This window comes from Marmota monax, unplaced genomic scaffold (genome assembly GCF_021218885.2).
Source record: "Marmota monax isolate L192 unplaced genomic scaffold, Marmota_monax_Labrador192_F-V1.1 WCK01_AAM20220418_F8-fsc00038, whole genome shotgun sequence".
NCBI classification, from domain to species: Eukaryota; Metazoa; Chordata; class Mammalia; order Rodentia; family Sciuridae; genus Marmota; species Marmota monax.
The window spans coordinates 13,389,162-13,411,709 of NW_026692498.1; the positions used below are offsets into that span (position 1 = coordinate 13,389,162).

A 22,548-nucleotide genomic window follows, 5' to 3' on the forward strand; every position below is an offset into this window, starting at 1 on the left:
TAGTTAGCTCTCATCAGGGTGTACCAAACATACAGAATTGTATTTATTGTTTAAAAAAGGACTATTTTGGCCGGCGCAATGGTGCACGTCTGTACCACTCCAGTGGCTGTGGAGGCTGAGGCAGAAGGATCACGAGTTCAAAGCCAGACTTGACAATGATGAGGGGCTAAGCAACTCAGTGAGACCCTGCCTGTAAATAAAATACAAAATAGGGCTGGGGATGTGGCTCAGTGTTTGAGTACCTCTTAGTTCAATCCCCGATACCCTCCCCCAACAAAAAAAAATATTTAATCTCAACACAATACCTTGAGGGTCGTTCTCATTGATATTTTCATTTTTCAGGTGGAACAAATGAGGTTCAGGGAAGTTGGGATCAGATCAGGGCTGGCTGTATAGTAATGGGGGGTGGTCAGTAAACAGTTGCTGCCTCTGGCCTTCAGAACTGCCCCTGCCCATTGTGCATGCTCCCACTGTAACTCAGTTACCACACTTGAAAACAAACACTGGGTTTGATACTATGAAATGACGAGTAATAGCAAATTGCTTCAAATTCAACTTGATTTGGATTCAGTGAAGACCACTGAATTTAAGAATCACTCTCCTAGGCCCAAAGCGTAGTTTTCTAATTAATACTATGTAAATATGAATGTGTTACTTAATTTTTGTCTCATAATTTAAATAAACATGATGACTAATCAATCTCATAATATTGTTGAGAGGAATCAATAAATATGCAAGTAAATTATCTGCGGAACAGTATCCAGTACATGAACAACACAGAACACAAGCTTTTACTAGAGTACAGAAAACTGAATTTGAAGATATATTCAATCCAATGATTCATCTTGGATAATTTATTGAATATTCTACATATCAGTTGATAAAAGTAAAATTAAAAGATGGGAGCTCATTCATAAAGATCCTTTGGATTTAATAGATTGTATAGATAATTAGTGCAATACCGTTTAATCCTATGCTTTGAGATCTATGGAAATTTGAAGTGTAAATTTATGCTGTAATTAAATAATGCACGTGGTATTTATACATCTCAATTTCCCTAAATCTCTTTTTCAGCTTTTTATTTACTTATTTTTAAAATTCTTACTCTACTACATCACAAATGTGACCCATCTAGAGTAAACATTTGTTAAAATAATCACCCATTAAATATGCAAGGCAGACTATGAATTTTTAAGTTACTTACTGAAGTTTAAGGTGGTCCATTTTTAATTTTAATTTTTTGATTAACACGCAGTAATTGTACATATTTGTGGGGAGTAGTGTGATACTTCAACACATGTATAAAGCATATACTGATCAAATCAGGGTAATGAGTATTTCCATCTCCTTAGCACTTATTTGAAGACTTCAAGCTCCTTCCTTTCAGTTCTTCATAGTCATAAAGCAGGTTATTATGAAATATAGTCCCTAGAGCTTATTACTTTCATTTGACTACACTTTTTGAATTAAATATCCTTTGTGTCTCTGTCCCCTGTTCCTCCTCTCTTCCCAGGCTGCAGTAATCATGGTTCTAGATTTAGTAGATGCTTTTTAGCTCCCACATATGAGTGGTCATGAAGTACCTGACTTTCTGTGTCTGGCTTGTTTCACTTAGCATAATGTCCTCCAGTTCCACCCATTTTGTTGCAAATGACATGAATTTATTTTATATGTATATATATATGGTTTTATATATATCACTTTTTATACTGTTTATCTGCTGGTGGTCTCGTAGGTTGATTTCATATCTGAATGTGTGAATAGTGATGTAGTATACGTGGCAATTCAGGTGTTTCTTTGATAGGCTGATCCCATTTGGATATATGCTCAGAAGTGAGATTGCTGGATCACATGGAAGATCTATTCTTAACTTTTTGAGGAACTGCCATACTGTACTCCATAATGGCTATATGAATTGACATTCTTACCAACAATATTTAAGAGTTCTCTTTGCTTCGCATCCTTGCCAACATGTGTTAATTTTTTTGATAACAGCCATTCTGATTGGGTGACATGATATCTCATTGCTGTTTTAATTTGCAATTTGTCTCTTTTTTTGTATATTCCTCTATTCCCTTATTTCTCATTGGCACAGGATATCTCAGGATTCCCAAATATTTGATGGACAACTGTACAGAAGTGACACAGTTCATCCTCTTAGGACTAACCGATGCCCCAGAACTGCAGGTTCCCCTCTTTATCATCTTCACTCTCATTTACCTCATCAATGTCATCGGGAACCTGGGGATGATCATGTTGATCCTGCTGGACTCTCGTCTCCACATTCCCATGTATTTTTTCCTCAGTAACCTGTCTCTGGTGGACTTTGGCTATTCCTCAGCTGTCACTCCCACAGTCATGGCAGAGTTCCTTACAGAATACAAGACTGTCTCCTACAATGCGTGTGCAACTCAGATGTTCTTTTTCATAGCTTTTGCCACTGTGGAAAATTACCTCTTGGCCTCCATGGCCTATGACCGCTATGTAGCCGTGTGTAAGCCCTTACATTACACCACGACCTTGACACCAAGTGTATGTGCTCGTCTGGCCATAGGATCCTATGTCTGTGGCTTCCTGAATGCCATATTTCACATTTGGGACATATTCAGTCTCTCTTTTGGTAAATCCAATGTGGTCCATCACTTTTTCTGTGATGTTCCAGCAGTCATGGCTCTGTCTTGCTCTGCTGCACACCTTAGTGAAGTTCTTCTGGTTTTCATGTCCAGCTTTAATGTCTTTTTTGCTCTTCTGATTATCTTGATCTCCTATGTATTCATATTTATCACGATCTTGAAGATGCACTCAGCTCAGGGCCACCAAAAGGCTTTGTCCACCTGTGCCTCCCACTTCACTGCAGTCACCATATTTTATGGGACAGTCATCTTCATGTACTTACAACCCAGCTCCAGTCACTCCATGGACACAGACAAAATGGCGTCTGTGTTTTATACTATGGTCATCCCTATGCTGAACCCTATGGTGTACAGTCTGAGGAACAAGGAGGTCAAGAGTGCATTCAGAAAAGTGGTTGAGAAGGTGAAAACTTCTATGCAAGATTGCGATTTTAACATTGTGTGTGCCCAGTAATTTCATTTCTTTGCTCTCAGACCTTCCTCTTTCAGTGAGTCACATTTAAACTCCATAATGTGTAGAAATTCCTGTGGTAATATGCTTGCCTTTTCAGAAGTCTGTTGTCCAGTAAAAAAAAGAAAACATTGTAAAGTATGAATGGGGAAGGCCAAGGGGAATGGTCAAACCTTAGTAATGATATTGGAACTTGCTTATCAAACCTTAGTAATGACATTTGATTTATTGACTTGTTCCATTTATATTTTTCCTACTATATTCCTGTACAATTATACTTGTTGAACAGGGAAACTAACTTATATATGTATATTTTTTTGTGGGCATCTACATATTGGAGTGAAAAATTTGTCAGAGGTAAGTGGAGTAGGGCTAGTTTTTAATAAAAGTTAATAATTGATTGGATGTTACAGTATAAATTTATTTTTTTTCTGAATAAATTTTATTATTAGAAGAATTTTAGATTCACACCAAAGAGAGGGGAAGGTACAGATATTTCCCATGTAGCCTCCTCTGTTATTACTCTTCCCCACCAAAGTTGTATATACCTTTGTTACAAGTGATGAGGCACATCATCACCTCAAGTTCATAGCTGACATTGGGATTCCATGTTGGTATTGATATTCTGTGGGTTTGAAGAAATGTATAATGACATGTCCATTATTGTGGTATCATTCAGAGTATTTTCACTGCCCAAAATATCTTCTGTGCTCTGCCTATTTATTTCATCCTCTCCCCTAACCTCTGGCAACAACTGATGTTTTGGGGTCTAGTTTTGCCTTTTCCAGAATGTCACATAGTTGGGCACATACATAGCTCCCTCCTTCTCTTTTTTTTTTAAATGAGAGTCAAAACACCCTTTACTGCTTACAACAGTAAATGGAATAGAGAAAACCAGAACTCTTGCGTTTGGGGTGGCATTCATAGACTCGGTTGCCAACCTACAAATATGAGGCGTAGCCTTTCACATTGATTTCTTTTACTTAGTAATAACATGCATTTGTTTTCTCCATATCTTTTCATGGCTTAATAGATTTTTTTTTTTTTTTTTTTTTTTTTGGTATTGTATAACATTGCATCGTCTGGATGGACCAAACATTCACCTACTGAAAGATATTTTGGTTGCTTCCAAATTTTGACAATTCTGAATAGAGCTTCTATAAACACCTATTGCTTCACTCATGTTCTTCAACCTCATTGGAAGTTCTATTGATTTTTGTGGTCACTTATACAGTGTAGATCCTCTTCAATGTTCTACCCTGGGAATGCTTTTATGTTTTTATTGAACTTTTAGTTGACATCTTAAAAGTAATATGTATAAATCTAAACTCTTGGTTTCATTCTCCTAATCCAGATTCTGATTGCACTGAGAATGAATCTACTGATAGAGCCTTTGAGAGGTATATAAACTCTGCTGCCACCACTCATCATTTCCTACCAAACATATATTTTTTTATACTGGGGATTGAACAGAGTGCTTGACTTCTGAGTCACATCCCCATTCTTTTAAATATTTTATTTAGAGACAGAGTCTTATTGAGTTGCTTAGGGCCTCCCTAAGTTGCTGAGGCTGACCTTGAATTCACTAACCTCTGGCCTCAGCTTTCTGAACTGCTGGGATTACAGGCATGTGCAATTGCACCTGGCTCCTACCAAACTTTTTGATCCATAGGGTATAGCAGCATATTATTTTAGTTTATTTGTTAAATAGGAAGTCCATTTATTCATAATGCAGGAAACTGTTCATCCTGACCTCTTTTCTTTTTGTGTTCTTCTTTGTCTCATATTGGTTATTAATATACTCAGAAAGCCCAATTTAACTTCTCATATAAAATGATCATCCCTCACATTCATCAGATATACTTTTTCTTTTTAAAGAAATTTTATGGATGCATTATAATTATACACATTAGTGTGATTTTACTTTTGGTTTTGATAAGAACACAATATGAGATCTACTATCTTAAAATTTTTATTTTCATAGTAGAATATTGTTAATTAAGGGTACTCTGCTATGTAGCAATCTCTAGAATTTATTTATGTTGAATAATAGCAACTTTACAGTAATTTTAGAGCAGCTCATCACACCCATAACCCTACTTCCATAACCCCCATTCCATTGCATACCTCAACAGCTACCATCCTATTCTCTTTTTTATGAATACCTTATATAATAGAATCACATAGAATTTGTCCTACTGTGACATTTATGTTGTCACATATAACAGGATTTCCTTCTTATCTAAGGCTGAATTTCATGTATATGTATCATGTATCCTCATGGATTTTTAAAGTCATTAATCCCATGATGAAATTTACATTGTTTCTATCCCTGACTCTTACGGATGATGCTATAATGAACATGGGAGTGCCTATGTCCAAACAAGACCCTAATTTCAAGTCTTTTGGATATATTCCAAAGAGGGGGATTGTTGGATCTTAATGTAATCCTGTTTATAATTTTTTAAATTAATTTTATTACTTCATTGTTTTTTAAAATTTGTTTCTGTTGGAATATTATAACTGTACACAATTTTGTGGTTCACTTTGTTCTACTCAGAAATGCTTATAAAATAATTTGTTCCATTTCAATGCCCAGTACTATTCCCTTTTCTCTCCTTCTCTTTGCCCCAGATTCCTTTCCTCTACTCTATCTGTCTTCCTTATATTAATTTATTTTTTAACTGGTGCACTATGGTTATATGTAATAGTGGGATTCCTTGTTGAATATTCATACATGCACAGAGCATAATTTGGTCAATTTCATTCTGTAGTTCCTCCCTTTCCCATCCTCCCTCTCTTTCTTGATCACTGTCCTCTACTTCACTGTGTTCCTTTTTCATGAGATCTCCATTTTTAATTCCTTTTACATCTTTTTCTTTCTCAAGATTCCACATATAAAAAAAACCCCTTCAATCCTTGACATTTTGCATCTTTTCACATTTAACATAGATGTTCTCCATTTCCATTAATTTACCAAAAAATAAACAATTTTATTCTTATTTATGACTGAGTAAACTTCATTTTGTCTATATATCACATTTTCATTTTCCATTTGTCTATTGAGAAATGCCTAGACTGGTTCTATAACTTAGTTATTGTAAATTGTGTTGCTGTAAACATTGATATCCATGTATCACTGTAGTATGCTGATTTTAATTCTTTTAGATAAATGACAAGGAGTGGGATGGCTGAGTCAAATGTTGGCTCCATTCCTAGTCTTTCCAGGAATCTCTATACTGCTTCCCAAAGTGGGATTGTATAAATTAGCAGTCCCACCAACGATGCAGGATGATAGCCCACCCCACAACATGTTTGCCAATATTTATTATTATTTGTATTATTACTAGTTATTCTGACTAGAGTGAGATGGAATCTCCATGTACTTTTGATTTATATTTTCTTAGTTGTTAAGGATGTTGAACATTTTTCAGTATTTATTGGCCATTTGCATTTCTTCTTTTGAGAAATGTCTGTTTAGTTTATTTGCCGCTTTATTGATTGATTTATTGTGGTTTGGCTTGCAGTTTCCTGATGATTACTGATGCTGAGCTTCTCTTCTTAAACCAACCATCTATCTGTCAGTCTTCTTTGGAGAAATGTCCATTCAAATATTTTGTCCATTTTTAAATTTGGTTATTTGTTTTTATGCTAAGGAGAAGTAGGAGTTCCTTACATATTTTGGTTATCATTATGGTTTGGATATTTAAAGTCCCCCAAAGGATCATATGTTGAAGACTTTGTCCCCAGCCAACAGTACTGTTGGGAGATGATTGAACCTTTAGGACACAAGGCCTTATAGAAGGAAGTTACATCATTGGAGGATGCTCTTCAAAGGGATATTGGTACCCTGCACCCCCCACCCCTTCTCTATCTTTCTCTCTCTTCCCTGATCTTTCTCTCTCTTTGTTTCCTGGTCACCATGAGATGAACAGACTTTATCTGACATGCATTCTTCACCATGAAGTTTTTCCTTATCACAGGCCCACTGACAACAGGGCCAAGTGACTATGTACTGAAACCTCTGAAACCATAAGCTAACAGAATCTTTCTTCCTTAGAAGTTGATCATCACAGGTATTTTGTCACAACTATAGAAATCTGGTTAGCACAGTTATTAATTTCATTTCAGATTCACAGTTTAAAAATGTTTTCTTCCATTCTGAAACAGAATATAAATTTATGTCTAATTTTCATTATTTCTTAAGTTGACTACTGTTCAAAATCTTAATTTTCAATAGAAGCAAAAAGAGTTGACCTTTTAAATAAATGACTGTATTTTAGCACTTTACTGAGAGATATAGAAACATCCATTGATGTAGACAGCTTTTAAACATTTTTTTCCTTAGAGGAGGAAGAGTTCTTGTCTGGAGGTTCTCTCAAGCCAATGGCTGGACATCAGGGAATGATGGAGTCAGTCCAGGAAAGGACAGCAAGGCGGCCACTCTCCCCAATGTCCTTGGAGCAAAACTCTTCAATGTGGCAGGACCAGCCATTTAAATACAGTTCCAAGTTGGTGGTTTACCTTGGTAGATTGGTTACACCCAGTGACAGTCAATGTCCATTGGTTATGTCCAGTGAGGTGATGTGATTGCAACTGGACATGTTCTTTGCATGTTGAGAGCCACAGCCGAAGGGGCCCCAGCAAACTTCCAGCTGCCGGCTGATGATTGGCTCACAGCGGCCCCAGCAACATCTAGCTGATTGGCTCCTCGGCCCCAGCAACATCTAGCTGATTGGCTCCTCTGCGGTGATGCTCATTGGGCTGTTTCCCTGCCCTTTCAGACCACGGAGCTGCTCATTGGGGGACTTTTTTGGCTCCGCCCACGTGACCCAGCCAATCGGCCTCAAGAGCAGGAGGATTTTGGGAGGTGGAGAGAAGCTTGTGGGGGAGAGAGAGGCTTGTGGAAAGCCGGTGGTGGCAGTTGAGGCTCTGAGGGTTTCTCCTGAGAGGCTGTTTTGTTTGGCGTGTGTGGTTCTAAAAATAAAGTTAGTTTCTTTTGACAAGTGGCTCCTGATTGTGCCCAGCCAGACTGCGGCATTTGGTGGCCCGTACGGGGAGCGACTGAGGGTAAGTGAAACTGCTCGCCCCTGAGGGCAGGGCGAGAGGATGGGTAGCCATTTTAAGATTCCTCTTTTATTTTGCTTCACTTTTGTTTTAAGTTGCCTGTCCCTGGAGATGAGTGAGACGGAAGAAAAACCGCTCACATCTGAGGAAAAACTATTTACGTCTGAGGAACAGATAGGGAGAAAGGACGGATGCACATGTCAGGAGGATAGAAAGGCTATAATGACTTTTTGTTGTTCCCTTTTTATTTCATTCTGTCTCGGTTTTGTTTGGCGTCATCTTGTTGGGTTGTATTATAGTAGAAATATGGGATCAGAAATTAGTAAAAAACAAACTGAAAGAGTGTTAAGTAAATTGTTAGAGGAAGGAGGCATCCCAGTAAAATCAAGAGCAGTCAGGGCATACGTTGATACAATACAAAAATGTAGCCCATGGCTTTTTAAGGAGGAGTTGTTAAATATATCACAATGGAACCATCATGGTGAAGATTTAAAAAGAATAGAAAAGAAAAGCCTAGGGACTCTGCCAGTTGGCACATTGCCATTGTGGACATTCGTATCTTGTTTGCTTAGTCCAAAGCCTTCAGTTCAGGCAATGGTAGAGGAAGGAGAAGACATAATGATTCAAGTAAAAGAGAAGGTCTCTCAAGTTAGTCAGACAGAGGAAAAGATTCAAGTAAAAGAGAAGGCCTCTCAAGCTAGTCAGACAGAGAAAGAAAGTGTAAAACAGAAAAAGCCATCAGGGGGAAAGTTACAACAGGAGACTGCTACTAACACCTTTCTATCACCAGAGGGTGTAAGTGTCCAACCAACAGCACCACCTCTACAGGAGACTGCTACTAACACCTTTCTATCACCAGAGGGCATAAGTGTCCAACCAACAGCGCCACCTCCATATTCTGGGAGGCCCCCAACCCCCGCAGTTGATAGTTGGGATCCTGAGACAAGATCTCAAATATTAACATGCCCTGTATTTGAGGCAGGAGGGCAGCGATTTTACCAAGTTTTAAATTTCAAAACAGTGAAGCAGCTAAAAGAGGCTGTAACAACCTATGGTCCTCAAGCACCCTTCACTGTAAGCATGGTCGAATCCATTAACAACTTGAACATGACGCCAGCAGATTGGGCTAATATGTGTAAAGCTGTGCTAAATGGAGGACAATACCTGTTATGGAAGGTTGCCAATGAGGAATTTTGCAAGGAGACGGCTAGGCGAAATGCAGCAGCTGGTTATCCTCAGAGAAATCTAGATATGTTGTTAGGAAAGGGACCTTATGAGGATCAGCAGCAACAAATTGCATATGATCCTGGTGTATATGCACAAATTGCTGCAGATGCAATTAAGGCATGGAAGACTTTACAAGGACATGGAGGTTTACAAGGTCAATTATCTAAGGTAATACAAGGAGCTAATGAACCTTATGCTGAATTTGTAGATAGGCTTATTCAAACAGCTACCAGAGTTTTTGGGAATACAGAACAAGCAATGCCATTACTAAAACACCTGGCTTATGAGCAAGCGAATCGTTGGTGCAGAGATATCATTAGGCCATGGAAACATGAAGATTTAAACACATATATTAAATTATGTAGAGACATTAATGAACAAGAGCAAGTCGTGGCAGCTGCAGTAAAACAGGCTTTAGATGCCAGAGACATTAATGAACAAGGGCAAATTGTGGCAGCTGCAGTAAAACAGGCTTTAGATGCCAGGCCAAGAACATGCTACAATTGTGAACAAACAGGACATTTTAAAAGGAATTGCCCCATTGGAGGAGGGTTTAACAAAACTAGGTATCAAAGGAGTAGAATACCAGGTATTTGCCCACGATGCCGTAGAGGGAGACATTGGGCTAATGAATGCCGTTCTCAAACCACCATAGAGGGTACTCCATTATCAAAAAACGAACAAGGACCAGGCGTTTATCCACGAAATCGTGGAGAAAGGCATCGGGCTCCATTGCCAAAAAATGGACAGGGGGGCCCAATGCTCCGGGGCCCAAAACCACAAATATACGGAGCACTGGAGGAACTCAGCAACCCCATCAGGGTAGTGCCCAGGACACATTGTCCATCAGATCCCTCATCAGACAAACCAGAGGGAGCACAGGGTTGGACATCTGCGCCTCCGCCAGAGCAGTACTAACTCCAGAGATGGGAGTTCAAATCATTCCCACAGGGGTGAAAGGACCTCTTCCCAAAGGAACAGTAGGCTTATTATTGGGACGCAGCTCTTCTACTCTAAAAGGACTTATGAGAAGTCCTGGGGTAATTGATCCCGATTATGAAGGTGAAATAAAAATTATAGCCAGTTCTCCAAAGGGTATATCAGTAATTTCACCAGGAGATAGAATAGCACAGTTACTAATAATACCCAGCCTACATGATAAATTTTCCAGTCGTACTGTAGAAAGAGGTTCCAAGGGATTAGGCTCCACAGGTGTAGATTGGGCTATGCTTTCTTTAAATTTAGATTCTCGCCCCATGCTAAAACTAAATATTCAAGGACATGAATTTAATGGGCTACTGGATACAGGTGCAGACCTTAGCATCATCTCTCGTCAAGAATGGCCAAAACATTGGCCATTACAACAAGCCACTCAAACGCTTCGAGGCCTAGGAGTGGCAACTAATCCCCATAGAAGTGCAATGGTATTAGATTGGAAGGATCCTGAAGGATGTGAAGGAACTATACAGCCATATGTATTGGATCATCTTCCCGTAAATTTATGGGGACGAGATGTCCTAGATCAATTAGGTTTGACATTAACAAATAACATCAACCAAAATGCACCCACTATTATGACTAGACAAGGTTTTAGGAAAGGAAAAAGATTATAAAAACAAGAACAAGGTATAGCAGCACCAATACAAATAGATCAAGGAACAGACAGACATGGGTTGGATTTTCAGAAAGGGCCACTGAGACAATAAAAATTACTTGGAAATCAGAAAGACCAGTATGGGTTCCTCAGTGGCCCCTGACTAAAGAAAAGATACAAGCAGCCCATGACCTGGTCAAACAACAATTAGCGGAAGGACATATACAACCTTCTGTATCTCCCCATAATACTCCCATTTTTGTCATCAAAAAGAAATCTGATAAATGGAGATTATTGCAAGATTTAAGAGCCATTAATAATGAGATGGTTATTATGGGACCTGCTCAATCAGGGATTCCTCAGTTGTCTGCTTTGCCAAAAACCTGGTATGTTTTAGTTATAGATATTAAAGATTGTTTTTTTTCAATTCCAATTCATCCTGAGGATAGTCCACGTTTTGCATTTACTATCCCTGCACTGAATCATGAAGGTCCTGATCAGAGATATGAATGGAAAGTACTCCCTCAAGGGATGGCTAACAGCCCAACTATGTGTCAAATTTATGTTAACAAAGTAATCCAGCCACTTAGAAATCAAAATCCTGAACTACAAATATTTCACTATATGGATGATGTATTATTAGCACACAAAGATAAAAACACATTGCTAGAATGTTATGCCACACTTACAAACTTATTAAAAAATTATAATCTAGAGATAGCAATAGATAAAGTACAATTAAATTTTCCAATTAATTATTTAAGAGTTCTATTATCCTCAACCATGGTCCGTCCACCAAAAATTCAAATACGAGTAGATCAACTCAAATCACTTAATGACTTTCAAAAGTTATTAGGAGACATAAATTGGATAAGGCCTTATTTAGGTATACCAACAGGAGAGTTGGGACCTTTATTTGATATCCTAAAAGGTCCATCAGATCCAAATTCACCCCGAATGTTAATGCCTGAAGCAAGAAAGGCATTAAAAATCATTGAAACATATATGGAAAATATGCATTTGGATAGAATTGATATAAGTTTGCCTTTATTATTTATTGTACTACCAACAAAAAATATTCCTACAGGAGTATTTTGGCAAGAAGGTCCATTATTACGGATACATTTATCTTATTCTCCTAACACTATTCTTACTAGGTATCCTGAGGCTGTAGGACAATTAATACTCAAAGGAATAAAAGCAGCAAAGGGAGTGTTTGGAATTTCTCCCAATAAAATTATTACTCCATATACTATGAATCAAATTGATGAGTTAGCTAATGAGTTAAATACTTGGGCAATAATCATGTGCAAATCTAATTTGATAACCACTTAGCATCTAATCCTTTATTGTCTTTTTGGTCATTGCATCCTGTAATTTTTCCAAAAATGACAAGAAAAAAACCTATCATGAATGCTCCAAATATATTCACTGATGGGTCAAATAATGGTACAGCAGCAGTAGTTACCCCTGATCAAACTTTTGCATTTTTAGTACCCAAACAATCAGCTCAAAAGGTAGAGCTTAATGCAGTTTTACAAGCTTTTGTGATGTTTAAAGATTCTGTATTTAATTTATTTTCTGATAGTCAGTATGTAGTTAATGCTATAGTATCTCTTGAAGATGCTGGTAGGATTTCCCCTTCTTCTACTGTTTTCTCTTTGCTTTCCACTATACAAAGTCTAATCTGGGACAGAAAAGATCCATTCTTTATAGGACATATCAGGGCACATACAGGATTGCCTGCAGCCCTTAGTTTGGGCAATGATTTAGCAGATAAAACTACACATGACATACATATTTTCTCTACACTAGAAGAAGCTATAAATTTTCATAAAAAGTTCCATGTCAATGCTAATACTTTACAAAAGCGTTTTAAAATAACTAAGGAACAAGCTAGACAAATAATAAAACAATGTCAAAATTGTGTGACCTTTTTACCACAAGTTAATCTTGGAGTCAATCCTAGAGGATTGATACCTAACCATATTTGGCAGATGGACGTCACACACTTGCCAGAATTTGGAAAATTAAAATATTTGCATGTTACAGTTGATACTTCTTCTGGATTTTTGATGGGCTCCCTTCATGCCGGAGAAAAAACTAAAGATGTTATAGCTCATTGCTTACAAAATTTTGCCACTGTGGGTGTTCCAAAACAGTTAAAAACAGATAATGCCCCTGGTTATACTTCTACCTCTTTTAAACAATTTTGCTCAACATTTGGCATTACTCATATAACAGGAATCCCATACACTCCACAGGGACAAGGCATAGTTGAAAGAGCTCATCAAACTATTAAAATGTACTTATTAAAGCAAAAAGAAGGAATTGGGAAGGGGTATATATTCCCCAAAGATAAACTTAAAATAACCCTTTTTACTCTAAACTTTTTAAATTTGGATTCATCAGGACTTAGTGCTGTGGAAAGGCATATGTGTCCAAAAAATGTACATAAGCCCAAGGTACTTTGGAAGGATATTCTAACAGGACAATGGAAAGGTCCTGACCCAGTAATTGTCTGGAGTCGGGGGTCGGTTTGTGTGTTTCCACAGGGAGAACAGCAGCCGATTTGGATTCCAGAGAGATTAACCAAGGTCCTGACCCAGTGATTGTCTGGAGTCGGGGGTCTGTTTATGTGTTTCCACAGGGAGAACAGCAGCCGATTTGGATTCCAGAAAGATTAACTAAAGCGATTTCTACAGACCAAAAAGAAGATGATTTGGCTCAAATCCATAACAACTGATATCCAAAACTCCAGTTTGGCTATTCTTACATCTGCAACAGAACCAGGATGCTTTTTTCAACATCTATTTTATTATTGCCCTTTGCCATATCATGAAGTTCTATTTTGTTTTTTGAGCTCATACAGACCTAGGTTAATGTTTTGCTGATCAGTTCTATTTTTTGACCCTAACATTGCAATGGAGATTTCACCTGTAAAAAGTTATAAGGCCTTTACTATAATGTTATGTGTTGTATGTATTATATTATGTGTGCACACTTGTGTTTTGTGTTATATGTTTGAATGTACGTATGTCCATATATCATATATGATGAGCGCTCATGATAAAATGGATCCAAATATTTTTTTTTCACGTGATTTATATGGTTTAATTTAAATTGGGTAAACAACTGTTGAGGATTGTTTTAATATGTAAACAAAAAAGAAGGTTAACAGATCTGTTTGTTTACTTTCACCTTTCCTTTTCATTATATTTAATAATTCTCTTAAAGATAATGTAAATTGTTAAGAAAATTGTTTTCTTTTAGTGCCTTCTGTAATGTTACATAATTTTTTCTTTAGCCATTATTGCCAGAATTCCTATCTTCATCCCAGTGCCGGTGAAGACAATGTAAATTGTTAAGAAAATTGTTTTCTTTTAGTGCCTTCTGTAATGTTACATAATTTTTTCTTTAGCCATTATTGCCAGAATTCCTATCTTCATCCCAGTGCTGGTGAAGTCAAAGATAAAACCAATCTACAGCTTCTACAATAGCCATCACTGAACTGCTTGCAGAACTTGCCTGGACACATTGTGAGCTCACCTGTATGCATTGTGAACTATCTGTTGGTGCAGCGACTTGTGGTAGTGTTGGGGTATTTTTGCTGATGATGTCACCGGTGGTACAATTTTTCAAAGGAGCCCTCAATTGGCTTAATGTCATGGCATTTTGCATCCTCCTCTACTAGTGATGGTCTAAAATTTGGGGGCCAACAGAGGTGAGGCAAAGAACCTCACCCCCCCACTGGTGCAAAGGCCTATCCACAAGTATAGCTGTATGCTGGACTGGTAGTCAGTGACGGGTATGATCCAATTGCAGTGGTACCAACCTAAGACAGGAGGCTGACGCCTAGAGGTCAGTTCATCCGATGACGGGTAAGGACCATATGTTGAATTGGACTGCCTAACAGGCACGGTCCCTAAGCCACATGCTTGTTGTTTAAACAGAGAGGGGGAGATGTTGAGAGCCACAGCCGAAGGGGCCCCAGCAAACTTCCAGCTGCCAGCAAACTTCCAGCTGCCGGCTGATGATTGGCTCACAGCGGCCCCAGCGACATCTAGCTGATTGGCTCCTCGGCCCCAGCAACATCTAGCTGATTGGCTCCTCTGCGGTGATGCTCATTGGGCTGTTTCCCTGCCCTTTCAGACCACGGAGCTGCTCATTGGGGGACTTTTTTGGCTCCGCCCACGTGACCCAGCCAATCGGCCTCAAGAGCAGGAGGATTGTGGGAGGTGGAGAGAAGCTTGTGGGGGAGAGAGAGGCTTGTGGAAAGCCTGTGGTGGCAGTTGAGGCTCTGAGGGTTTTTCCTGAGAGGCTGTTTGGCGTGTGTGGTTCTAAAAATAAAGTTAGTTTCTTTTGACAAGTGGCTCCTGATTGTGCCCAGCCAGACTGCGGCATTTGCACATGCCCATGGAGCTGTGCTCCCTATCAATTTATATATCCTGGAGATTAGTGCTCTGATACGCGTGTAATAAATATATTTTCCCACTCTGTGGGCATTCTCTTCACATTATTGATTGTCTCCAACAATCTTTTTAGTTTGAATCCATCCCATTTATTAACTCTTGATTTTATTTCTTGTGCTTTAAGAAGTCTGGTGCAGGAAGTCAGGATCTAATCTGACGTGAAGAAGATTTGGGCCTACTTTTTCTTCTATTAGGCACAGGTGACTGGCTTAATTCCCAGATTCTTGATCCACTTTGAATTGAGTTCTGTGCATGGTGAGAGATACAGGTTTAATTTCATTCTGTTGCATATTGATTTCCAGTTTTCCCAGCACCATTTGTTGAAGAGGTTATCCTTTCTCCAATGTTTGTTTTTGGTGCCTTTGTCTTTTATGAGATAACCGTATTTATGTGGGTTTGTCTCTGTGTCTTCTATTCTGTACCATTGGTCTACATGTGTATATTGGTGCCAAAACCATGCCAAGTTTGTTACTATTGCTCTGTAGTATAGTTTACGGTCTGGTATTGTGGTGCTTCTTGCTTTACTCTTCTTACTACAGATTTCTTTGGCTATTCTGGGTCTCTTATTTTTCCAAATAAATCCATAATTGATTTTTTGATTTCTATGAGAAATGTTGGGATTTTAATTGGAATTGCATTAAATCTGTTTAATGCTTTTGGTAGTATGGCTATTTTAACAATTGTAGTGATTCTGACCATGGAAATATGAAGGGAAGCATTTCTCTGGTGAGTAAACTCCTAGGGGTAATAGGCACCCTGTTTCCAATGCTTAGAATGCTCTGCAGTTTCTCGTAGGAACTAGTAAAATAGCTAATACATGTGCAATGTCTAGCTGCTGTGGCAATGCCCTGCCTTAGGAGACTTTATGTTAGACTTTTATCAGCCTCCACCTTGATCTCAGGCACGTAACTCCTGGGAATAAAGGAACTTGCTTGCCAGATAACTACAATGTTTCAACAAGCCCTGGTGCTCCTAGACCTGCCCACCTAATGGTAACTTCATACAATTGATTTCTTGAAAGCTACACAAAGTTCCTAACATTGCATAATGTAACTGCAGAATAAGCAAACTTACTGATACAATAAACAATAATGTAGTTATTGTACTAATGACCTAATATAACCTATTGGTGTAAATAAACATGACCTCTGCATCTTGTCTCTGTGTCTCTTTTTATTTTCCTTACAGACAATATTAGTTCTTCCTATCTAAGAACATGGGAGATCTATCTTCTAAGGTCTTCTTCAATTTCCTCCTTTAGTGTCCTGCATTTTTCATTTAAGAGGTGCTTCACTTCTTTTCATGCTTTCTGTATGTCTTTCCATGATTTCCATAGATTGATTCCCAAGTATCTTATTTTTTTTAGGCTATTGTGAATGGGGTAGTTTTTCTAATTTCTCTTTCTGAGGGTTAATCACTGATGTATAGAAATGCATTTCATTTATGGGTATTGATTTTATAGCCTGCTACTTTGCTGAATTAATTTATTAATTCTAGAAGTTTTCTGGTGAATTTTTTTGGATCCTCTAAGTATAGAATCATGTCATTGACAAACAGTGATAGTTTGAGTTCTTCTTTTCTTATTCATATCTCTTTAATTTCTTTCGTCTGTCTAGTTAATAGAGTTTCAAGGACTATGTTGAATAGGAGTGGTGAGAGAGGACATCCTTGTCTTGTTCCAGTGAGGAAATGTTGAGAGCCACAGCCGAAGGGGCCCCAGCAAACTTCCAGCTGCCAGCAAACTTCCAGCTGCCGGCTGATGATTGGCTCACAGCGGCCCCAGCAACATCTAGCTGATTGGCTCCTCGGCCCCAGCGGCATCTGGCTGATTGGCTCCTCTGCGGTGATGCTCATTGGGCTGTTTCCCTGCCCTTTCAGACCACGGAGCTGCTCATTGGGGGACTTTTTTGGCTCCGCCCACGTGGCCCAGCCGATCGGCCTCAAGAGCAGGAGGATTGTGGGAGGGGGGGAGAAGCTGGTGTGGGAGAGAGAGGCTTGTGGAAGGCCGGTGGTGGCAGTTGAGGCTCTGAGGGTTTTTCCTGAGAGGCTGTTTTGTTTGGCGTGTGTGGTTCTAAAAATAAAGTTAGTTTCTTTTGACAAGTGGCTTCTGATTGTGCCCAGCCAGACTGCGGCAAGGAAATGCCTCCATCTGCCCCCCACCCCGCCCCCATTTTTAATAACGTTGGACTTGGGCTTAGCATAGATAGCTTTTATAATGTTGAGGTATGTTCCTGTGATTCCTAGTTTTTCTAGTGTTCTAAACATGAAAAGGTGTTGTATTTTATAAAGTGCTTTTTCTACACCTATTGAGAGGATCATATGATTTTTATCTTTAAGTCTATTGATGTGATGAATTACATTTATTGAATTTCGTATGTTAAACCAATCTTACATCCCTGGGATGAACCCCAATTGGTGCACTGTCCTTTTAATATGCTTTGTATGTGATTTGCCAGAATTTTATTGAGAATTCTTGCATCTATGTTCATCAGGGATACCGGTCTGAAGTCTTCTTTCCTTGATGTGTCCTCGTCTGGTTTTGTTATCAGAGTGATAGTAGCCTCATGGAAGGAGTTTGGAAGGGTTCTCTCCTTTTCTGTTTCCCTTAAGCCATATAAAATGTCCTTCTTTATCCCTTCTGAAAGTCCACTTTGTTTGGTATGAAGATGAAAACCCCTGCTTGTTTATGCAGTCCAGGTGGGTGGTATGTTTTTTCCCCATCCTTTCACTTTCAGTCTGTGGATGTCTTTTCAATAAGATGAGTCTCTTGAAGGCAGCATAGTGTTGCATGTTTTTTTTAAATCAAATTTTCTAGTCTATGTCTTTTAATTGATGAGTTTAGGCCATTAACATTCAGGGTTATTATTGAAATATGGTTTGTATTCCCAGTCATTTTTTTTACTTGACTTTGTTTCTCCTTTGATTGGTTTTTCCTTCAGTGTAGTTCCTCCCTTTCATGATTTTTTTTATTTTTTTCATTTTCTTCTCATGAAATATTTTGTCAAGAATATTCTGTAGTATAGGCTTTCTCACTATAAATTCTTTTAACTTTTTGTTTTTTAATCATAGAAGGTTTTTATTTTGTCATCAAATCTGAAGTTTAATTTTTCTAGATATAAGATTCTTGGTTGTCATCAATTTTCTTTCAGAGCTTGGTATATGTTGTTCCAGGATCTTCTAGCATTGATGGTCTGGGTTGAGAACTCTTCTGAGACCCAAATTGATTTCTCCTTATATGTAAACTCTGTTGCACCTTTTAAAATTCTATCCTTATTCTGTATGCTAGGCATTTTCATTATAATGGGCTTTGATGTAAATCTGTTGTTCTTTTGTACATTTGGTATCCTGTAAGCCTCTTGTATTTGATTTTCCAATTCATTCTTCATGTTTGGGATATTTTATGATATTATTTCATTGAATAGTTTGTGTATTCCTTTGGTTTGTATCTCTGTGATTTCCTCTATTCTGATAAATCTTAGATTTGGTCTTTTGATGTTATTCCAGAATTCTTACCATCTTCACTGTGTGTTCAACTTTATTTTCAAGAGTGCATATTTTGTCTTCATTGTCTGAGATTCTGTCTTGCAATTTCTAGTCTGTTGGTAATGCTTTCTATTGAGTTTTTTATTTCATTTATTGTTTCCTTCATTTCAACGATTTCTGTCTGTTTGTTTTTTCAGAATCTCTATCTTGTTCTTGAAGTAATCTTTTGCTACCTGTATTTGCTCTCTTATCTCTTTGTTGGAGTGATCAATTGTTGCCTGTATTTGCTCTCTTATGTCATTGTTTGATTTGCAGACCATTTTAATTATATACATTTGAATTCCTTCTCTGACATTTTATCTACTGTGCTGTCAATGAATTCTATTATTGTATCATCTTGGTTTATTTGGGGCACTTTCTTCCCTTGTCTTTTCATGCTTTCCAATTGTCTTCCCTCCTAGCAGTACATATCTGAGGTATTAAAGTTTCTACTCTATAATCTTACTATGTCCCTGCATGTTACTGATGTCTCACCTTTAAGGGGGAGATCAATATGAACAGCACTCATTGCAAATGATATACAGCCTTAAATCAAATGATTTCTATTTAGACTATACAGTTTTACTATAATAAACAGGAATGATGTGTTCAATTATTATCTGCAATATAAACAGTAGGTTTGCAAAAGGGCCTACAGATTCTAATGGTGGAAAAAACAAGAAATGGTGTAGGGAGAGGTTTTAGGATGTGATGTTCATGAGGTAGGAGTGAGAATATAGAGGTATTAGATCATAGGAAGAGTGAAAGATCAGTCAAAAGAAGTTGGCTGTTAACAGGAGAAAAGAGAGAAAGAGGTTACTCAGTGCAAGGCTCTCCTGCCCCTGCAACAAGATGGTGGCTATTAGCACACTTAGCAGGGATACCTCTGGTACACACAAGCCATGGTGATGGTCTTTTGGGTCCTGGATGTTATCCCAGTTGGAAGCAGCCATGTCCATAGTTGGTGGCAGTGTATCGTCAAACCTGTAAATACCTTGGTGTTGGGCTTCCAGTTGCTGGCCAGTATCTCAAGATAGAAGTTGCTACAATTAAAGATGGTGGTGGCAGCAGTTGAGGTAACCTGAGATGGTGTTGGAAGTGTCCCAAGATGGCAGCAACGACTTTTAGGGATGGTGCTGAATGGGAAAGCCAAATGATGACTTTGGGCAACCCGTTTGGAGATGCACTGCTGTGGTGTATGGGTGTGGGCTTCAGTGAGGTGGACAGTCCTATGCCTGGGCCTGGGCCTGGGCCTGATCTTTTCCCAGGTGACTGGGGCTGTCCCAGCCTGCCTGGTCTCTGTGGGGGTCAGCAAGACTGTCTCAGGCCTGCTGGGCTCTGCAGGGATGGATGGGGCTGTTCTGGGCCTGTCTGGTCTCCACTGGGGGTCCCTTTTTAAAAATTTCTTTATATATATATATATATATATATATATATATATATATATATATAGATGTGAGGTCATTTTTTTGTGTTTCTTTTACAATTAAGGAACAGATAGTGATTTCTTTAAGGACACACAAAGAAATGGTTGATTCAGGACTGGACTCATGTTAGTGTTCTTAGTTACATTTTTTCCTGCCTTAGATGCCTTAGAGTCTTTTGATTACTGCCCTGTATACAGTGAGAATTATAATTTATTCAAAAGCTTTGGGAATAGCTAAACTCACTAGGAATTATTTGAAAACAGAAATAAATATTTTGAATCTTTTAAAAACATACTGAATTGGGTCAGGGGTATAAATGTCAAAACTTTCATCAGGAGAGAGTTTCACAGTTCTTATGACACATCCTGCTGCATTTCAAAGAGAAAGAAAGCCAATGACCCCAAAGGCGGATGACATGAGGATGAGCAGGCAATCATTTCTCCTTTGCTGTGTACTCTCCTGTCACCAGAGGTTAGAAAACAAAGGAATGAAATAATTGATCTTGAAACTACAATAGGCTCTTAAATGAATGAACAAAGTCCAACTGCCCTTTTAACCTCTCCTGCATGTTTTCAAGCTTATTATTACTAGTGCATCTTCAGAAGCAGATAGTAATGAAACTAAAATCCCAGACTTTTGATTAGACAGAAACTGACTTTAGTCCTTGAATTTTGACTGCTCCTCATATTCAGCAATTTGTATAACTTTTCAAATCCTCATGAATCAATGGTAAAATATGAATTATAATACAACCTACCTTATTCTTACACACAAGTACACATACACCCACAACATTTATATACGAAGCTGCTATCATTGGTTGGATAGTGCAGGAAAAAGAGGTTATGTGTATTAATACTGACAAATATATTTTCATGGAGTTGGCTTGGAAAGAGAAGTTGCCTATGTTTGGGAGGAGGATGGTAGTGAATAGTAGTTAGCAGAAGACAGAGCCCTTCAAAAAGTCTTCAAACTCAGGGCTGGGGCTGGGGCTCAGTGGTAGTGGACGTGCCCGGTATGTGTGAGGCACTGGGTTTGATTCTCAGCACCATATATTAAAAAAATAAAGATCTATCAGCAACTAAAAAATATTTTAAAAAGTCTTCAAACTCAAATGAAAATATTTAAAATACTATCCCTATACAAAAATCTTCATAAAATACAGCCCAGAGCTTGCCAATAAGTCTGTAGGCTAAAAGACAGCCCACAAAAATCTCGGGACTTGCAACTTTTAATTTCTGATTAACTTACGAGAATGTGAGAAAAACTGGGTGTAAAACATGGGACTCTTTCATCCAAGCTAAGAGGTGGATTTCAAGAAATATATTACAAAAAGGAATGGCTCACGTGGGATGGCTGGATGGGCCAGCTGCGTCAGCTGAGCAAAGGTAGACAAAGGCTGGAAACCACAGACTGCCTAAGTCGACCCTCCTTGTCACTGTCCATTTTCCTGAAACCAAAAAAAAAAAAAAGGTCATTATCCATACTAATAACAAGTTAATATTTAGCATTCATCAGTCCAAACACTGCTTTTGAAATTTTCCCCATCATAAGCATGACGAAACCCGTGTTTTATTCACAGTTTTTATGCATTAACTTATTTCATTCTCACAATAATATTTTAAGGTAGGGTTCATTACTGATGGATGAGGGAAATGACAACCCCCAGGATAGGGAAATGACCACCCTCTAAAACTGTCTGACCTGGAGGAAGAGGAAGGCAATCATTAATCCTCTGCCAGTAAATCCTCCCCCCCACCAACAGTGGGTCTCGAGGGAAAAAGCCAATTTTCATCCCCTCCAGCGTTCATCTCCAGCATCTCCACCAAAAGCAAATATTCATCCCTTCCCAGCCACAATGTGTCATGAAGGGAGGAGGCAGATACTGAAATGCTGGGCCCTGGACTTTTACCCTTTCCCATCGCAGAAGAGTCCTAGAAGGAGAAGAGCAAATAGGGAGGCTCTGGGTCACAGTGTGTCCCAGAGGAGGAAGATAAGCGTGAACACCAAGTTCTGAGCTTTTGTCTCTTCCCAGTAAAACAATAAGTTTCAGACTTTTTACAACTTTTTTCCTGATTGCCCAAATCGACGCATCTGCTTTAGTCTTCAATGAATAATTCACTCTCATTGTAAAACCCAGAGCCCCTGTGTAACT

General features: G+C 38.5%; 1 protein-coding gene across 1 annotated transcript; it reads left to right on the forward strand.

The window, feature by feature from the left end:
- Positions 1–2,121: 2,121 nt before the first annotated feature.
- On the forward strand, positions 2,122–12,276 carry LOC124092800 (olfactory receptor 5B2-like). Its single transcript, XM_046444608.2, has 2 exons — positions 2,122–3,036; positions 11,739–12,276. Exons 1-2 carry the CDS (start codon positions 2,122–2,124, stop codon positions 11,787–11,789), a joined length of 966 nt encoding a protein of 321 aa, XP_046300564.2. The 3' UTR covers positions 11,790–12,276.
- Positions 12,277–22,548: the final 10,272 nt, after the last annotated feature.